General features: G+C 57.3%; 2 protein-coding genes across 3 annotated transcripts; one reads left to right on the top strand and one right to left on the bottom strand.

The window, feature by feature from the left end:
- Nucleotides 1-62: 62 nt before the first annotated feature.
- On the top strand, nt 63-13,319 carry DBNL (drebrin like). 2 transcript variants are annotated; one of them, XM_014828316.3, is made up of 13 exons: nt 63-249; nt 4,725-4,780; nt 6,590-6,702; nt 7,290-7,364; nt 8,375-8,521; nt 9,307-9,384; nt 9,691-9,842; nt 9,987-10,032; nt 10,463-10,556; nt 11,183-11,278; nt 11,374-11,486; nt 11,722-11,815; nt 12,222-13,319. In XM_014828316.3, exons 1-13 carry the CDS (start codon nt 167-169, stop codon nt 12,359-12,361), a joined length of 1,287 nt encoding a protein of 428 aa, XP_014683802.1. In that variant the 5' UTR covers nt 63-166; the 3' UTR covers nt 12,362-13,319. The 2 variants fall into 2 exon arrangements, with proteins under 2 accessions (XP_014683802.1, XP_070360344.1); XM_070504243.1 differs by having other exon boundaries at nt 66-249; nt 9,984-10,032.
- An 882-nt stretch (nt 13,320-14,201) lies between these two features.
- Nucleotides 14,202-17,023, bottom strand: PGAM2 (phosphoglycerate mutase 2). Its single transcript, XM_014828317.3, has 3 exons — nt 16,345-17,023; nt 16,067-16,247; nt 14,202-14,406 (listed from the first exon to the last, which is right to left on the bottom strand). The coding sequence occupies exons 1-3, from the start codon at nt 16,756-16,758 to the stop codon at nt 14,240-14,242; spliced, it is 762 nt and encodes a 253-aa protein (XP_014683803.1). The 5' UTR covers nt 16,759-17,023; the 3' UTR covers nt 14,202-14,239.
- Nucleotides 17,024-17,294: the final 271 nt, after the last annotated feature.

Below are 17,294 nucleotides of genomic sequence, written 5' to 3'. Positions count from 1 at the left end.
CCCGCAGGGCTTTTCCGACGCCCGACTGGGAGACGCCCGCTCGCCCCGCCCCGCCCCGCCCACACAGCTTCCGCTTCCGGCCGTCAGGGAGGGCGGGGCTTCCTCTCGTCGGGGGCGGGCCGGGCGCAGAAGCTGCTGGAGCGGCGAGAGCACCGCGGGGGCGGCCATGGCTGTAAACCTGAGCCGGAACGGGCCAGCTCTGCAAGAGGCCTACGTGCGGGTGGTCACTGAGAAGTCCCCAACCGACTGGTGGGCGTCGAGGCGGGCTGGGCCGGGCGCGGGCCGGGGGCGGGGGAACCAGGAGGCGCGGAGCCGCGCGGCCGCAGGTGAACCGGGGCTCACCTGCCTGCCCCACACCTGTGCCGCCTCCGAGAGGTGCTGTCTGCAGCCTCGTCACCCCGTGCCCCGCCGTGCGTGGGAACGTTAAACTGGGCTTGGGGGCCCAGTGAGTCGCCAGCCCTTCCCCCCGCCCTGGCCTCGGGTCTCCACTCCGCGGGCCTCCATGTTGGGTTCTGTATCTGGCTCTGCTTGGTGGCTTCCCAGCTTCTCCTTTCCTGCCCGGGACTTCCCTGCACTGAGGGGCCCTCCACAGCCCTCCGTGAGAAAGCGGAAGCCACGCCTGCCTTCTTCCAAACGCTGTGTTCAGGGGTGGGCCTCGGAGTGCGGTCTGGCAGCCTGGCTGGGAATGGGAGCCTTGCCCCGGAGGCTTCAGACAAGGAGGTCGGGGGTTTGATCCCTGGTTTTCTGTGAATGTGGGTTTCAGAAACCTCCGTTCTTCAAAGAATACTCTTTCCTGTGCCTGAGCCATGGGGAGATGAAGGAAACAAGGATGCTGGCTACCTATGTTTAAGAAGGTCCCATCTTCCCTCCGCCTCCCCGTGATAGCCTGCGATAGGCTGTCAGTGTTTAGGTCTTCTCATGCAGTGGATGGGGCTTTATAGTACTGGAAGCCTGGATCTGAAGTCTCTGAGATAGCCCTGGGCATCCCACACACAGGGTCAGCTCTTTGTTGGGCAAGCAGTGGTAGCTGTGTGAGGCAATTCTCTGTAACTTTCCCATTTGCTTAAATTGCTTTCACTTACCAATTTTGGGCACTTCCGGTTCTAAGAAATATGCTGAGTATGATGGACTAAGGTGATCGGCTTTGGGGAGCCTTTTCCCATTGCCTGGAACAGGGCCCGCTGGCACGGCTGTGCTAATGTGACTAGTTCATCTCCACTTGTCAAGTGCTCCTGCTTTCTCATCTGCTTTCCCTGGTGCCCAGCACAGAGTGGCTTTCATATAGTGTACTATTGTGACACTGAGGACTCAGTAGCCTTCCCTTTCCTTCAGCCCTGGCCTTTTGGGGAAGAGCTTCTGAACACGAGCTGCCTAGGTCTGCTGAATCTGCAGACTCCTCTTGTGCCTGGGGCGCAGTCGATGTGGGCGCCCCGCATGGCTCTTGTCCACAATTTTTCAGAGGAGCCAAGCAGGACGTCCTCTGTTTGGAACACATCTATTCTAATTAGGGAAGGATGTCTGGTAACAAATAGGAATTCTCTGCCTTCTCTTCTTTATAATTCCTCAGAAGTTCACCCATCCAGCAGGCACTGTTACTTCTCTGAGGAGAGTTCTAGATGTCAGCCACCTACCCGGCCCCACTTCTATTCTCAGGGGACTCTTAGGCCTCTGCTGTTACTCCAACCCTGTTAAAAGTACCTCCACACTGAGAGCCCCATTTTCACATCCATGTGAGGCCACCTGACGTTAGAGCCTGGAAGCATCTTTGCTCCTCCGCAGTCCTGCCCACTTAGGGGTGTGCTCCTTTATGTGTGCTTAATCATCCGGTGTAGCCCTTTCTGGGCCTCTTAATGGGTGTTCCCTCCAGGTATGTCTTCATCCTCAGTCTTCTCAGGTACTGTCACTGGTTTGGGGGGGTGATATCCCACAGTGCAGCCGGCAGTTCAGGCTTCCCTCTGCAGGCCTCCCGTGTTTCCAGCCTGTTCTTGGGCTTCTTACCGGAGCTGTGTGCTACCACCTGGGATGCCATCTCCTCTTTGTCCCTCATGAGGGTGCCGAGGCTCCTCTTTCCTCTCACCTAGTCAGAGCGCACCCATCTCACCAGTCTCCTCACTCTCTCCCAGGCTGCATGACTTCGGGTCATACCACTCAGCAGCATGATCCCCTGGCCTCTGCCTTCATTGTCACAGCCATTAAGTATCTCACCAGATACTGTGTGGCAGGTCCCCACTCACTAGCTGAAAAAATATCTGGACCATGTCACTTCCTTGCTTAAACTCTACAGTGGCTTCCTGTTGCACATTAAATATAGCCTAGACTCCTCGCCGTGGCTGACAGGCCCTGCATGGCTGGGCTCTTGGCCTCCCTTCCTGCTGGCCCCTCCTGTTTACCACATTGTGGCCACACCTGTTTACACCACTCTAGCCACCTTTCTCTTCCTCAAACTTGCCAGCTGGTTCCTCAGAGCCCTTGCTGCTGCTTCTCCCTGGAGTGCCCTTCCATGTCATCCTTGGGGCTCCCCAGACTTCACTTCTCATCTCTAAGGTTACCTTCTTGGAGAGGCCTTCCTTGATTTCTAGCTTCCTGGCTGTAGTCACATCTTCCTATCTCCCTGTCTGACTTCCTCTGGACACGTGCCAGACTCCTTATTGGTTTTCTTGACCTTTCTCTCTTCACAGGAAGGGATGAGGTGGGCCCTCTGTCTGTCCTTGGGGCAGTAGATACTCAGATGAAGGATGGACTGAGGAGATACAGAAAAGGTGGTATTGGATATCAGAGCCAGAAGAGGTGATTTCCAGCTGGGTGGATCGTGCAAGGTCTCACATGTAGAGTGGGTGGCATTGGGCCAGGCCTCAAGCCAGGTGGAGTGGGGAACAGCCACAGCGTCAGCTTTCCATCTTGGCTCTTTCTCTCGGTTCCCCAAGTTGTTCTTCCCCTAGGTCGTGGCAGGTTTGTCCCCCTCGTGTACCCACTGCACTATCTGACAGTATGTTACTGTTGATTTGTGTATTTCTTTTTGTCTCCTGGTAGAAAGTGAGTTCCATGGGTGGAGCCTCTTAGGGATTCTTCCTTGCTTTATTCCCATGACTAGCAAGCAGCAGGTTCTCAGTACATGTTTTTGGAAGGAAGGATTGAATTGTCAGGTGCTCCATACTCCTTGTGATGTGCACAGGCTGGCATGCCATTTTTTTTTCCATGTCGATTTGAAGGAAGCATAGAACGACTGAATGTGGGAATGAGCCTCTGAACTGGGAACATTCAAGAAGGTGGCTCAGCCTGGAGCCCAGAGTGGAGGGGTAGGTGGCAGGCACACAGCATGGCTCTTAGCAGCTGCTAGATCCCTTCTTGGAAGAGCTGGGCCGAGCAGCCACCTTTGTCCCCTGCTGCTTGTCCGGTGTCTCCATCTTCTGCAGCCAGGGTTTTATAGCCTTTGAGAGAAATGGGACTCTTTCCTGCAGGAGAAGGGCTGGCCAGGACTCCGGCCTCCAGAGTCTGGACATCCACCACTTCCCATGTCGTCTTTTCCTGTTTCTCTGAGTGTTCCTTTTGGTGTCTTTCCTTCTGTATTCCCTTTCCTCTCCTGGGAAGCAGTGGGTCTTTCGTCGCAGCCTATCCTCCTACCAGCTAGATCTGCTGGGCCTGGGTCTTCTTTCTTCCTATTTTCTCGGGCATAGGCAGCTCTGCCCAGTGGCGTTAGCAAGGCCCTGGGGAAGCCGAGTGCTAGCTGATTTGGTTCCTGTCAGACTGTCGCCCCAGGAGCTCCTGTCTGGCAGGCCTCAGCAGCCTGTGCTTGGAAGCATGGGGAGATGGCACACTAGATCGGGTTTTGCCTTTGACTTGAGGTGGTGCTGATGGCTGTGCTCTGTGCGGACTGCAGGGAAGCCACCTCTTCCAGAAAGTTCTCCTTGAGTAACCTTTGTTCTGATCAAGGGACCTTCCATGGCCCAGATTTAATAAAATTTACCATATTTCCTCAACACTTCTCGGGCACAAGTATATAAATCCGAGTCTTTTTTAGAGTTCCTATGAATAGTCTTAGAGGAGAAGAAAGGTGTGGCCCACGGTCACCTGTGGAAGGTTAATGCTCTGCTAGATGTAGCACTTGCCCTGTGAGGGGCTGACTTCATGTGGAGTTGTGGCCCCTGTGGTTTCTGATGCCGTATGCAACCTGTAAAAGTCTGTGTTTGCCGGAAGAGTCCCGAGCCCAGAGAGAACTGCTCCACCAACCCTTGCGGCTTTCTGGAAGGCGGAGCAGACATGCATAAGGGTATCAGGCAGCCTTCCAAGGTGCCTGATGTGTGTATTCCTCCTTCCTGCTTCTCCTTGGGGTGCTTTGGATGCAGTATCTTTGTCTTTTCACATCCACATACCTGGTAGCCAGGGGAGTATTTCACACACAAATGTATAGAAAGTTGCCATAAAACTTTTCTGCTTAGTGTTCCTTGAAGTAGATGTGGGCTCACTGTCTCCATAGGTTTCTCCCTCACAACAAGCTCCTGTGGTGAGTCAGGCTGGCCTCATCCCAGCTTCAAAGCTGAGAAGGTGCAGCTCTGGGAGGCCCAGTGGCCTACTGAGACCCCGCCTAGTAGGTCAAGTAGGGCCCGTGTCAGCCCACAGTGTTACTGAGCTGAGCTCTTTGGGGTGTGGCAAGAAGCCTTGGTGGGTAGCATGAGGGCAGACAGCACCCAACGCACTGGCTACAGAGCCTGTTTGTCTTGTTTCAGGGCTCTCTTTACTTATGAAGGCAACAGCAATGACATCCGTGTGGCTGGCACTGGGGGTGAGTATGACCACACGAGGAAGCAGATGGGCTCTTGGAGGCATCAGGAGGCAGGAGACGGGGAGGGAGGGTGAGGTGTGTGACAGGGAGAGAGTTGTGACAGTCAGTACTCCATCTTGGCTGGCATTTCAGCCTTCACAGCAGGAAGAAGGGGGCTCAGGGCTCACAAATGTCCCTTGCATGTGGCGTGATTGCACTGACATCTCCCTCAGCTAAAGATGGACCCACCTCATGTCAGTGTCAATGTTGGGGAATTCCTGGTCCCCTAATCAGGATGTGGACAAGGCACAGTGGCTACAGCCAGCCAGGCGGAACAGGGGGCTCCGCTGAGCAATATGGGGTCCCCACCACTCACACTTCTGGCCAGCTCTGGGTTTCACATGTTTCTAAGTGAAAATAACTCCTTGGCTTTCTGCACCTGGTGGTGCAGGGCAGCACTGCTCTCTCTGAGTGTTGTAGTTGAGGAGAGCTGAGCTGAGAAACAGGCTGGCCCCCTCCAGCTCTCAGGCAGCCCATGGCCTGGCCCATGCTGCATTCCTAGCCCTGGCTGCAGCTTGGGGGCTGGCAGTCCCACAGAACTGGGTACTGGTGGAGCAGGAGAAGGTACATACTCATCCTTCTGTCTGTCTTCTTCCTTGTGGGCTCAGTGTACTCAGGGGCTCACCCTCACCAAGGAGAGGTAGCATCAGTGCACGTGGTCAGCCGGGACAGGGTTGACCTGGAAAAGTGCTACTTGGATACAGGGTGACAGGAGGTCTCTGCAGGAAAGACAGGCTCTTGGCTGGCGCTGGGCAGAGGCTGTCAGAGTGCTGGGCCAGAGACGGTGGGCTATAACCTGCAGTCCCCCAGCTGATACTCCTGACTCCTCCCTGTGCTCAAGGCCATCTCACCTGACACAAGTGACACAGCTCTTATTCGCCAGCATGTTCTCTGCTTGCCACACGAGTGGTTCTGGTGACTTGTTGATAGAAAGCCCTTCCCTCTTTCAAGCACCTCTCCCTGATGGTCCTGTTTCTAGAGACTGCCACTGATCGTGTTCTCATGAGAGTTGCAGAGTTCAGCAGCCACGTTCCTACTGCCATCCCCAGTGGTACTCATGGGGCTCTGCCCTGGGTGCCCAGAGCAGGGGCGCAGGACTGCCCAGGTTCTTGGAGCCCAATAGCCAGAATCCCTGAGCCATGCCTCCTTGTAACCTGAGAAGCTTTGGAGACCTGATAAGAACTGCAAACTCTAGTACATGCTGGGGCCCACAGCCTCAGTGTCAGGGGCGAATGGCCTAGGGTGGCCCGCTCCTGTGCCCGTATCACTCCTGCATCCTCACTCGGAGAGTCTAAGATCTGAGCCCGTGCACTGCTGTGGGACATTCCCATTTGCTTGGGACGCTCTGGGTGGCCCTGGAGTCTGAGCAGACACGTGGGTGAGGGCGAGGTGAGTCACAGGAGGCCCTTTGTAGGGTCCAGGCAGTGGTAAAATAGTCACAGAGACCCTCCATTTGGAAGTCTGGTGCCTGATATGTAGTAGAAATGACATTTTTATTTCTAGAATTACCTGTGGGTTTACAGGAGTGGTTTTTAGACTAGTGTGGGTAAAACAAAAATCAGCTGAGGTGCTTGCCACAAGTGCAGATCCTGGATCCTACCAGCTCTCATCAATCAGCTTAGTTGGGGTGGGCCCAGGAATGGGCTTCTGACGCAGGTGGGGCTGAGAACCTGGTGCAGAGGCAGCTTGGGTTTCCTTTCCTGGTGCACTGGGTGCCGGGGTAGACAGGTATGCCTGGGCCACCTCTCACCCTCTTTGTGACTGCTGCAGAGGGGGGCCTGGAGGAGATGGTGGAGGAGCTCAACAGTGGGAAGGTGATGTACGCCTTCTGCAGGGTGAAGGACCCCAACTCCGGCCTGCCCAAGTTTGTCCTCATCAACTGGGTATGTGAAACTTGAGAGCTCCGAGTTCTCGTCTAGGCATGACTCAGGAAAGATCCCTTTTCTGCTTTCCCCCTTACCCTTTCATGATTCGAGCAGAGGAGGACTTGATTATAGGATAGCTTGGTGAATCAACAGAATAGTGGATTAATTCATTGTGGCCCAAAGAATACCTGGGGCCTTGGCTAGCATAGAATTCACCCTCCAAGCCCAGAATTACTCCTGCAAAGTGGGATACAAACCAGCACACTTGTCTTTGTCCCTCTTAGGATAGTCGTTCTGAGGGAGCAGAGGGCCTGGAGAAGAGCTGGGAAGGCAGGACATGGGCTCTAATGGAACAGAGCCCCCTGGGTTGGGACTAGGGAATTCAGAGGTGACCACCCACAGTGGAAGCTGGTAGCTGTCCTGCTCCAAGAACCTCTCTGACTTAAGAGGTGTGGGTCTCACCTTGTCCTTTGCTTTGGGGATGCAGCTTTCTCATTCCTGGGACCCAGGGAAGCTGCTGAGTCCTGGGGAGGGCACTGGCTTAGCGAGGAGGCCTGGGTCATATCCGGGAATTGGAGGGTCATGGTGGGTGTGTTGTGTTGCAGACGGGCGAGGGCGTGAATGATGTGCGGAAGGGAGCATGCGCCAACCATGTCAGCACCATGGCCAGCTTCTTGAAGGTGAGAGCTGCTCCCAAACGGCCTCACAGGGTTCGCCAGGCACCAGGCTTCCTTGGTGTGAGTGGGAATTTCAGCCAGAGTAGGAAGTGTGCCCCACGTCCCCATACTCCATTTGGACTTCAGGGCATGACCAGAGACTGCTCAACTCTTGCTCAGCAGGTGCGCAGGAGGCCAGGATGTGGCCAGAGCCACCTGCAGGCTGGCCTCAGTGGGGAAGAACAATGGACTACAAGGAGGACCGTGCTAGAGCTGGTCCTGGGGCAAGGCGAGGCCTTGGGGTCTGTTTGTTTTATGAGTACTGTAAACATTTGGCAGTGTTGTCAGGATTTGGAGATAAGGGAAAGCTGTTTATGCCCAATACCTCAACATGCATACTCCCTTTGATACATCCCTTTCCAGTCCATTTCTGCTTGGATTTATGTCAGTCATCATATAACGAAACCTGGTTTAGTTTCAAAAGTGTTTGCTGTTCGCTTGTCAGGTAACTTTTTGCATTTCTTTGGTTACCGACAAGGAGACTCGGGACTTTGATTTCTGGTTCTGCCAGTGCTTCCTTACATATGCCTCAGTTTCTCCATCAAGGAGCTGAAAGAGGAACCCGAGTTTATTGGATATTTAGCAACAGCGAGGTCGTGTGTCTGCCTTCTCAGGAAGAAGTCGGTGGCTCACTTTTTGTAGAAAATGTGCTTGTTTCCAGATGCCTCTTAAGGTTAGTTTTCATTGATTAGAAAGAGGCCCTTTAACGCCTGAGCTGCCTACTGAAGTGCAACCACAGAACAAGCCACGGGGCCGTGGAGCACAAGGGCCTCACACACGAGCTGGGGAAAGTACAAGGGGTTTGCCTCAAGGTAGTTTGTCTGAGGGCTTAGGGAGAGTGTGCCTCGTTTCCCAGTGGGGTCTCCTGACCCTGAGCCCCATGCAGCCAATGTCTGTGCTATGCAGACTGCAGTGTGTGGCCTGTCCTCTCCTGGAGTTGCAGTGCCTCTCATTAAGTGCTGCTCCTGCTGTAGGGGGCCCACGTGACCATCAACGCAAGGGCCGAGGAGGATGTGGAGCCCGAGTGCATCATGCAGAAGGTGGCCAGGGCCTCAGGTGCCAACTACACCTTCCACAAGGAGAGCAGCCGCTTCCAGGACACAGGCCCCCAGGCCCCAGTGGTGAGTGCTGCCTGGGCCAAGGGCGGTGGGGGAGGAGAGTGCAGTTCCCAGTGTCCAGATGGGCTGGACCTGCCCTCGGTGCTTATCCCTTGCGGGTCTCGGCTCCTACCTGCCTAGCTTCCAGTCCCCGAGCCGGATCGAGGTGCAGATGGTGACTGCATGCCTGCCGGGAGCAGGAGCTGCCTCCTGGTGAGGCAAGTGGTAGTGGGCATGAGGAGCGGCCCTTGACTCTGCCTGGTGGTTTGACTGGCTCTTCTGGAGCCTCTTATGCCAGCTTCGTGTGGTCAGAGGCTCTCTGCAGGGACAGTTTAGCCACCCTCAAGGCCGTGCCACCAGTGTGTCCTCCATAGCCCTGGATGGTGGCTGCTATGGAGGAACTTCAAGTGGCAGACAAGGCAGGCCCATTCAAGTTGTGGCCAGACACCTATGGGCCTGGGGCCCTGGTGCTGGGTGGGGAGCCAGGTCCCCTGATGCATAGCTGGGGTCTGTGGAGATTCCGTGGGCACTGCTGTGGCAGTCAGCTGTCTGAGGCTGATAGACCGGCCTCCTGGGAATGGCCCCTGGTTTCCATCCCCAAGGGCCTGGAGCAGCCGCAGAGCCTCCAGTGTTGTCTGGGTTGAGCTTCTGCTTGGCGGTTTCCAGAACCTTCCAGGCCATCTTGGTATCAGTCTCCTTGGGGCTCACTGGGCCACCACTACTGCCTCCGCCAGCTGCCAGCCTAATGGTTCTTGCTGTAGTCTGTGGTCCCGCCAATGGCCTTGTAGTGAATCTTCTGTCCTTCACAGGGCTCTGTGTACCAGAAGACCAACGCTGTATCTGAGATCAAAAGAGTTGGCAAAGACAGCTTCTGGGCCAAAGCAGAGGTGAGTGCTGCCTGGGCACCATGACAGTAGCTGACACTTGTAGAGCGTCTCCTATGTGCCAGGCAGGTAGTGAGTATTTTACTCGCTGTGTCTCAGTTTTTTTTACAATAAGCTTGTAGAGCAAATGTTCTTGTTAGTAACTGTTTACAGATGGTCAAACTGAGACTTAGAGGGGTTAAGTAACAAGACGAGTGAGTGTCACTCGAGCCCACACTTGACCATGTCACTGTGCAGGCTGCCTGGGCAGAATGGGGCAAGGGCAGTGCAGGGGCTGAGAGGGGCAGGCGGGTGCGGCTCTCCCTGCAGAAGGAAGAGGAAAACCGCAGGCAGGAGGAGAAGCGGCGGCTGGAGCAGGAGCGGCAGCAGCTGGAGCAGGAGCGGCGGGAGCGGGAGCTGCGTGAGGCCGCACGCCGCGAGCAGCTCTATCTGGAGCAGGATGGCGAAGCCGGCCCCCAGAGGTAAGGCCCCAGAGGAGAGGTGGGTGGCTGCCACCTGGGGCCTGCCTTGGAACCTTCTCTGCTTCTCCCTGGGAGCATCCCCTGGAGGCAGGCGAGGAATGGGCTGGGGCTGGGCTGCAGCTCTTCCCTCTGCCCTCCCAGCAGGAAGTATGAGCAGCAGGAAGTGGTTTCGAGGAACAGAGAAGAGCAGGTGAGACTTGGACGTGCCCACCCAAAGGGGCCAGTCACAGTAACTTGTGGGAGTCCCCCATCTGCTGGGGCTCGTCATGGACAGGCCTGGAGGCTGCCTGCTGTGTGCCACGGCAGCCATCGGGGTTTCTTCTGACACACGGGCCCAGCGCAGCAGGCCTAAGGGAGGGGGTTACTGCAAGGGTCCTGCAGCCAGCTGGGGCAGATTGGAACCTGGGACACATGTTGGTACATCAGACATGGCAGTGGAGGGGAGAGCGAAGGGCAGAAGCTCAGCCTGGCGAGGACCTCAGCCTGGTCCTAGAAGAGGCCTGTGAGCCCCTCAGCTCCAGGGTTTTGCATCCTGGCTGCCCCCCACAGCTGCCGGGATCCAGGCAGGCTGATAGGCTCCTGGGTCCTCACGCACTGCTGGTCCACGTGTGCTCCCCCAGGAGCCTGTCTGTCAACAGCCAGCACACCCACGGGAGATTTTCAAGCAGAAGGAGAGGGCCATGTCTACCACATCTATCCCCAGCCCCCAGCCAGGTGAGACTTCCCTCTGGGCTTAGCCATGAGGCAGGGCAGACAGGTGGGGAGCCTGGGGTCCCAGTGTAGGACCCTCTGAGGTAGTGACAGATGTGTCAGAAGTTGACAGGCAAATGCATAAGGAGAGCCTGTGCTCATGAGGGCAGCTTCTGGGAGGGGGAGCCTGGGACCCAGGTGTCCCTTTCTACCCTTGGCCTTGTCCTACAGAGACCTGGTGGGAGAGGAGGGGCCATGTGTGGCTCCAGAGTGGAGGCCTGTCCAGCCCCAGCCCTGTAAACCCTGGAACAGTTCACATGTTGGGCTGTTAGCTAGATCCCAGCGGCCTGCATCAGTCACCTTTCTGGCCCCCAGAGGACACAGGACTGCACTTGCTGCTGGCCAGCTCTCCCATACTGCACGTGGCCCCTGAGGGGCTGCTTAGAGCATACTGGTGTGTGAGTGTGATGTGTACATACCAGGCTGTGGTTCTGTAGCTGCCATGTGTCCCTATGTGCCCTTGTGTGATGGCCACTATCTCAGGACGGGTCCACCCTCTGGGCAGTGCAGGACACAGAAAAGGTGGAGACTGCACATTCTTCCCCCTTTCCAGCTGCATGATGTCCTGTGTGTTTACCGTTGGTTTGCAGGCAAGCTGAGGAGCCCCTTCCTGCAGAAGCAGCTCACCCAGCCAGAGCCCACCCTGGTCAGGGAGCCGACTCAGGCCACGTCAAGGCCCAGGGCAGGCAAGCCATGGCCATCCCAAGGTGGCTGTGGGAGGGAGCCGGGGGATGTCCTCTCCCCTCCCTGGGGTCCAAGCAGGCTGTGTCCTCCCATGCAGATCTCCGTGAGGAGCCGGCACCCAGCGCCCCTCCTGGTCCAGTGCAGGCAGAAGAGGAGGCCGTGTATGAGGAGCCCCCAGAGCAGGAGACCCTCTATGAGGAGCCCCCAATGGTGGGTTCCCTGCAGCAGGGCAAGGCTGTGCATGGGCCACGTGCCGTACTGATGGTGGGATACCTGGCTATTCCATGGCTCACTGCGCATGGATGATCTTAGCAGTTTTGGAGCAGCCCCACCGTCCACATGCCCTGCCTCTTTCCCCAGGCCTCTGAGTTCTGACCTTGGGCAGGGCCAAGTCTGTGCTAACCAGGAGCCCTAACTTCTCTTCTTCTTTCCTGTCCATGGGCAGGTGCAGCAAGATCCTGGCTCTGAGCATGTAGACCCCTACCCGGGTCTGAGTGGGAAAGGGCTCTGTGCCCGGGCCCTTTACGACTACCAGGCAGGTAACGTGCTGTGGCCCAGCCACCTCAGACCACAGGGCCCGGGATCAGGAAATAGGGTTCTGGGGCTCCCTCGGGGGGACAGCCCCAGGTGGTGGTAGAAGACAGGAGGGTGAGAGGGGAGAGTGGGGTGGACACTTCCAGTTGCCAGCTGTGTTCTAGAGCCTGAAGGTATGACTAGAGAGATGAGCCAGGCCTAGACTCTGGTGTCCCAGGTGACCCTGGGTGGAGGCCTTGGGGAGCAGGCTGATGTGTGGAAGTACTGTACTCCAGCCTTTTGCTGGAACAGTAGGCCCAGAGCAAGACCCTATAGGAAGGTGTATTTTGGGGACAGCATTGGGACAGGCTGGGGTTGGCACCCAGGGCCCCAGGGCCCCCAGTGTAGCATCTGGGCTCACCCTCTTTGCAGCCGACGAGACTGAGATCTCCTTTGACCCTGAGAACCTCATCACGGGCATCGAGGTGATCGACGAAGGCTGGTGGCGTGGCTATGGGCCCGATGGCCACTTTGGCATGTTTCCCGCCAACTATGTAGAGCTCATTGAGTGAGGACCCTCCACTGCTGGCCAAGGCTGAGGCCCATCCTTCCCTTCCCCACCCTGACGTGGTTTCCTTCTTGCTGGAGGAGGTGGCGTGAGAGTTGGGTGCGGCACCCTTCCAGGAATGAGACCCTGCCGCCTCCCATGAGGACAAGCCCTCGGGCTCCCTCTGTCTTGAGTGGCTCAGCCTGTCACCCCAAATGCAGCAATAACCTGGTAATTCTAAAACATGCTTCCAGCAGCCTCCCAGGCCCTCCCAACCAGCCTGGCCTTGACCCCAACAGAGGACACTGAGCAGAGCCCTGCCCACGGCCAGCCCCTTGGTGACCTCTGCCTAAGGAGAATAGCACTGCCAAGCTGTAGGGTCTGAGCAGGGGCATCTAAAGGCCTCCTCTGTACTTCCTGTTTCTCCTTTTCCTCTTGGCTCTAAGGGGTGGTGGCTACAGCGTTTGGTAACCCTTGGGAACAGTGAACTTAGAGTTTATGACCAAAGTCAGAGTGGGTCCTGACAGTGTGAGGAGCGTAGTTCATCTTTTTGGATCCTCTCTTTACTCCCCCTTCCCTGCCCCTCTGCCTGGGCTGTGGGCAGTGGGGACAGAAATGACCAATCCCCCATCTGAGTGTGTTAAGGAAGATGTGAAAACATCAACGGACACAATGTGACCTTCCGTGTGGCTCACTCCTGTCTGCTGGCCTATGTGCGCCTCTCAACGGATTCCAGTTCAGGAAAAGTAACCAGAGTGGCCTGCGCCTGCTGTCTTCCCTCTACCTCTGTGCCAGCCTGCCCATTTCTGCCTTTGAAGTAAGAATTGCCCCACATAGGCCCCAGCTCTGATGACCCTGTCGTAGCCTGAATGCCCCTCTGTGGAAACAAACCCTTGCGTGGGTGTCTGCGGTGTGCATGTGTGTGCACCACTGGCCGACCCTTAGCCACCTGGAAGAGGCATAAATGTTAAGTTGTGACTGAAGTCAGCCTCCTGCGTTTCACTTCTCTGGGAGGGGCCAAAGGCCACCCTGCTCCCTGCTACGTAGAGCCTCCGCCCATGCGGGACAGAGCGTGTGTGCCCGTGGGTGTGGAGTGAGTGAGGTGCCTGGAACATTACAGTTCCTCCTGTGCCTTGGGAAGCGCTAGGTGGAAGCGGCTTGGGGTGAAGGCTGTGCTGTGGAGGTCACTGGACCCAGGTGGTGGCCAAGCCCTGTGCCTCCTTCCCACCTGGTGACAGGTGGCCTGTCCTGTTTGCCCCTTAGGCAGAGCTGCAGGCAGGCCTCACTGTGTCCTGATTTCTCTCTCATGAAGATGACAGGCCTCAGCTATGGAGGCCCCATGAGTCAGGTTGCCAACTTTGAGGCCAGCTGTTGGCTGATCTGTGCCCAGACAAGGGGACACTCAGGAGGCAGGGCTCAGGGTACCACCTTCTCTGCCTGCCCTAGGGCTGCAGGGACAGCAGGGGACAACCCATTTGAAGGAAGCTGGCCACGAAGCGGTGTCCTAGCTGCAGTCCTCATTCACCACGGGGAGGGCTTGGTCACTTGAACACCCCCTAGGTAACCCTAGGCACCCTGTTTCTAGAGCAAGGTTACCAAGTGGCTCCTCAGCTTTGAGTGTCACCATAGGGGCTTGTTAGGAGCTACCTGATAGCCACGGATGGGGACGAGGCTCCTTCCCCTGGTTCCTGGGGTCCCCACACCTAATAGGGTGCGCTGGGCAGGCAGCAGGGGCCAGGCCCCCTGGGGCAGCATTTGTGGAAGCCCAGGTTCCAGGCCTGTGGAGCCAGCCCTGAGGGAGCGCTAGGGGGTGGGCATCTGCCAGCCCACGTGCCAGGCATGCTGGGGCCACGCTGGACTCAAGGCAGTGGGAGGAGCAGCCTTTATTGCCAGAGCCCACCCTTCACTTGGCCTTGCCCTGGGCAGCCACAGCCTCCATGGCCTTCCGTACAGTCTCCTCGTCACCCAGGAACCGCATGGGCTTGGTGGGCTTCAGTGCTGCATCCAGCTCATACACGATGGGGATCCCCGTGGGCAGGTTCAGGTCCATGATGGCCTGGTCGGACATCCCTGGAACGGAGGAACAGTCCTTAACCACTCCCAGCCTGTCCACTAGGCAGCTGCCTGCTCTTGCATTCAGCCGCCTCCGTGACCTTTATGAGCCACAGACCTGGTTGGTTGGCAGAAACCGTTCCGCCCCGACAGCAAGGCCACAGAAATGTGCCTAGAGAAGGTCAAGGCAGAACTGAGTGAGACAGAGCGACATACAGAAATAGCCGTGGTAAACCGAAGATTGAGCCACCGTGACCTGGGGTGGCACCATCAGTCTCCTCAGCCTGATGGGAACTCTGGCCAGACCAGTGGATGTTTGGGTTCAAGAAAGACGGTAGACGTTTGGTTTCTAGAGAGTTCTAAATTCTAGACATCCTGAGCAGAGGAGCAGGAGTGCTCCTGAGAAAGGAGGTGGAGGAGGAACAGGGAGAAGGGCCTCCCCTGGCCAAGGTGGACAGGAGGCTGCCAGGTGGAAAGGGTAAGGTTTCCTGGGGAAACCCGACCCTGCCGGCCTCTGCAGCCCCTGGCCTGGAATAGCAGCTGACCTTTAGTATTCCCGTCACCCCACTCTCTCGGCGTAAGGAAGGCTTAAGAGAGTGTTCTCTGGGCAGTGGGAGACCCTAGTCACATTCACCTTGGTGCATCCTTTTCTCCCAGACAGGGCTGAGAGGCATGTGGGCTGCAGGAAGCCCCCAGAAGGGAGGGGCAGAAGATGGTCGTTCCATCTCCTGGGCTCAGCACCTGGTGCGAGGCGTTTCTGTGGCCACAGCATCCTGGGGAGGGCAGACAGGCTGGCCAGGGCTCAGGCCTGCTTGTCTGTGCTCTGGCCAGCTCCCCATCAACTCCCAGGAGCAGAAAGGTTAGGGCCCATCACCCTACCTGTGTTCCCCTTCCCACCTTCTCAACAGGTGTGAAGGCCATTCAGATGCAAACTTAGACTGTGCTGATGTCTGAAAATCCTGTGGGCCCCTGGAACTGTCTCAGGTGGTAGTCGAAGGAAGCCAGCAGAGCGGCCCATCATGTGAGGAAAGTCTGCCCTCTGCTCTTTAGTGGGAACCCCACTACCAGCCTGGAGTGAGTGGGTGTGAGCTGGGGTCCTGGGAACTAGAGGCGGTGGGGCCCTGCCCCCTGTCCTGCCCCATATCCAGCAGCAGGCAGTACTGGGAGGAGCCCCATGAGGCCCCCACAACCAACCCCAGAGTGGGTGGTTGAGGCCCAGCGAGTCAAGTGACTTGTCCAGGGTCACTCATCAAATGGATTTGGAGCCAGACAGCCCTGCCTTTTCCCAGCTGGGTCCTTGGGTAACATACCACTCCTGAGCCTTCCCACCTCCCCCAGGGTTTGTGTTGGAAACTGGGCCAGCCCTGGGCCCCTCAGCCCCTGTGGCAATGTTTTTACTCACAGTCTTCAGAAGGAGACTCATTTTACACAGTATCCTAGTACATATGTGGAAATGAAACAAAAACGTGCAAAGCAGTTTTTTAAATGGTTTCTCAGCCCTCCCAGTTCAATTCTCTTTGAAAGCTGCACCCCTGGGCACTGACATCTGCAAAGCTGCCTCAACCAGGCAGCAGGAACTTTGCTGAAATGAGAAGCTGGGGGCTGACTGGTTCAGGGGTCAGAGTGTCACCTCCTCCCCCCCGCCTCCACCCACACCCCATGGGAGGGTGGCTCTCACCTTCCAGATGCTTGACGATGCCCCGAAGGCTGTTCCCGTGGGCCGCGATGAGCACTCTCTTGCCAGCCTTGATTTGGGGGGCGATCTCCTCATTCCAGAAGGGCAGGGCCCGGGCGATGGTGTCCTTGAGGCTCTCGCAAGTGGGCAGTTCCCCAGGCTTCAGGCCTGCATACCGACGCTCCTGGGGGCATTCACATTGCTGTTCCCTCCCCAGACAGCAGCCCCCCAACTTGGGCTCCCACCCCCAGGCCTTCCCTCCTGTGCCCTGAGCCGCCCACCTTGCTGATGGAGCTGTAGTAGGGGTGCTTCTCATCCATGGGGGGTGGAGGGATGTCAAAGGAGCGCCTCCAGATCTTCACCTGCTCCTCCCCGTGCTTGGCGGCCGTCTCCGCCTTGTTGAGGCCTGTGAGGCCCCCATAGTGCCGCTCATTGAGACGCCAGGTGCGCACCACAGGCAGCCACATCTGGTCCGTGCCATCCAGGATGGTCCAGAGGGTGCGGATGGCCCGCTTCAGCACCGACGTGTAGCAGATGTCGAACTCCATCTTGGCGTCCTTGATGGCATGGGCTCCCCTCTTGGCCTCCTCGGCCCCCTTCTCGCTCAGCTCTGCATCAAACCAGCCACAGAAGCGGTTCTCCTGGTTCCAGGTGCTCTCGCCGTGCCGAACCATCACGAGGCGGTGGGTGGCCATGGCTGTGGCGGTGGGGACCGTGACGGTCTCTGAACAGGGACAGCTGCCTCCCAGGCACCCCGGCTTTATAGTAGTCTGTCCCCAGCCCCCACCCTGGCCAACTGCCACTCAGCATTCCAGGCCCGACAGGCGGCGGCAGGTGGCCAGTAGCAAAGCTTTGGTGGGGAGGGCGCTGAACTGGACTTAAAATAGCCCTGCCAGCCACCAGTCCCCACACGCTAGAGCTCAGCCTAGGTAGGGCTGGGTTGGGCTGCTGAGCAGGGCTGAGGGTGAAGGGCAGAAGTCAGGGCCTCTGACAAGCCTGAGAGGTGGGGGTTAGCAGGAACAGAGGGTCTCTCCAGGGAAAGACTCTCCCTGAGGTCAGGGCTCTCAGCCCCATGAACCCCTCCCTGCTCCCAGGGGGCCTGACACACACTCAGGCAGAGGCACAAAAAAGTCCAAACTGATTTCTGCTAGTCACTCTTAACACAACTGGGCAGAAGCTTGCATTCCAGTAAGGAAACTGGCCTCGTGTCAAGGGGAGCCAAGGGATGTGT

This window comes from Equus asinus, chromosome 1, assembly GCF_041296235.1.
Source record: "Equus asinus isolate D_3611 breed Donkey chromosome 1, EquAss-T2T_v2, whole genome shotgun sequence".
Classification (NCBI taxonomy): Eukaryota; Metazoa; Chordata; class Mammalia; order Perissodactyla; family Equidae; genus Equus; species Equus asinus.
The sequence above is the reverse complement of the archived record's forward strand: the minus strand, read 5'-3'. Positions and strand labels throughout refer to the sequence as shown.

Bases quoted from the DNA above. Each gene is read 5' to 3' on its own strand.
- DBNL (XM_070504243.1), top strand. From the start codon at position 167: ATGGCTGTAAACCTGAGCCGGAACGGGCCAGCTCTGCAAGAGGCCTAC. The intron at 250-4,724 runs GTGGGCGTCGAG...GTCTTGTTTCAG, and splicing joins GAGAAGTCCCCAACCGACTG to GGCTCTCTTTACTTATGAAG. The intron at 9,843-9,983 runs GTAAGGCCCCAG...CTGCCCTCCCAG, and splicing joins GGCGAAGCCGGCCCCCAGAG to CAGGAAGTATGAGCAGCAGG.
- PGAM2 (XM_014828317.3), bottom strand. From the start codon at position 16,758: ATGGCCACCCACCGCCTCGTGATGGTTCGGCACGGCGAGAGCACCTGG. The intron at 16,248-16,344 runs GTGGGCGGCTCA...GAATGCCCCCAG, and splicing joins ACTACAGCTCCATCAGCAAG to GAGCGTCGGTATGCAGGCCT. The intron at 14,407-16,066 runs GTGAGAGCCACC...CCTCCGTTCCAG, and splicing joins CATCGTCAAGCATCTGGAAG to GGATGTCCGACCAGGCCATC.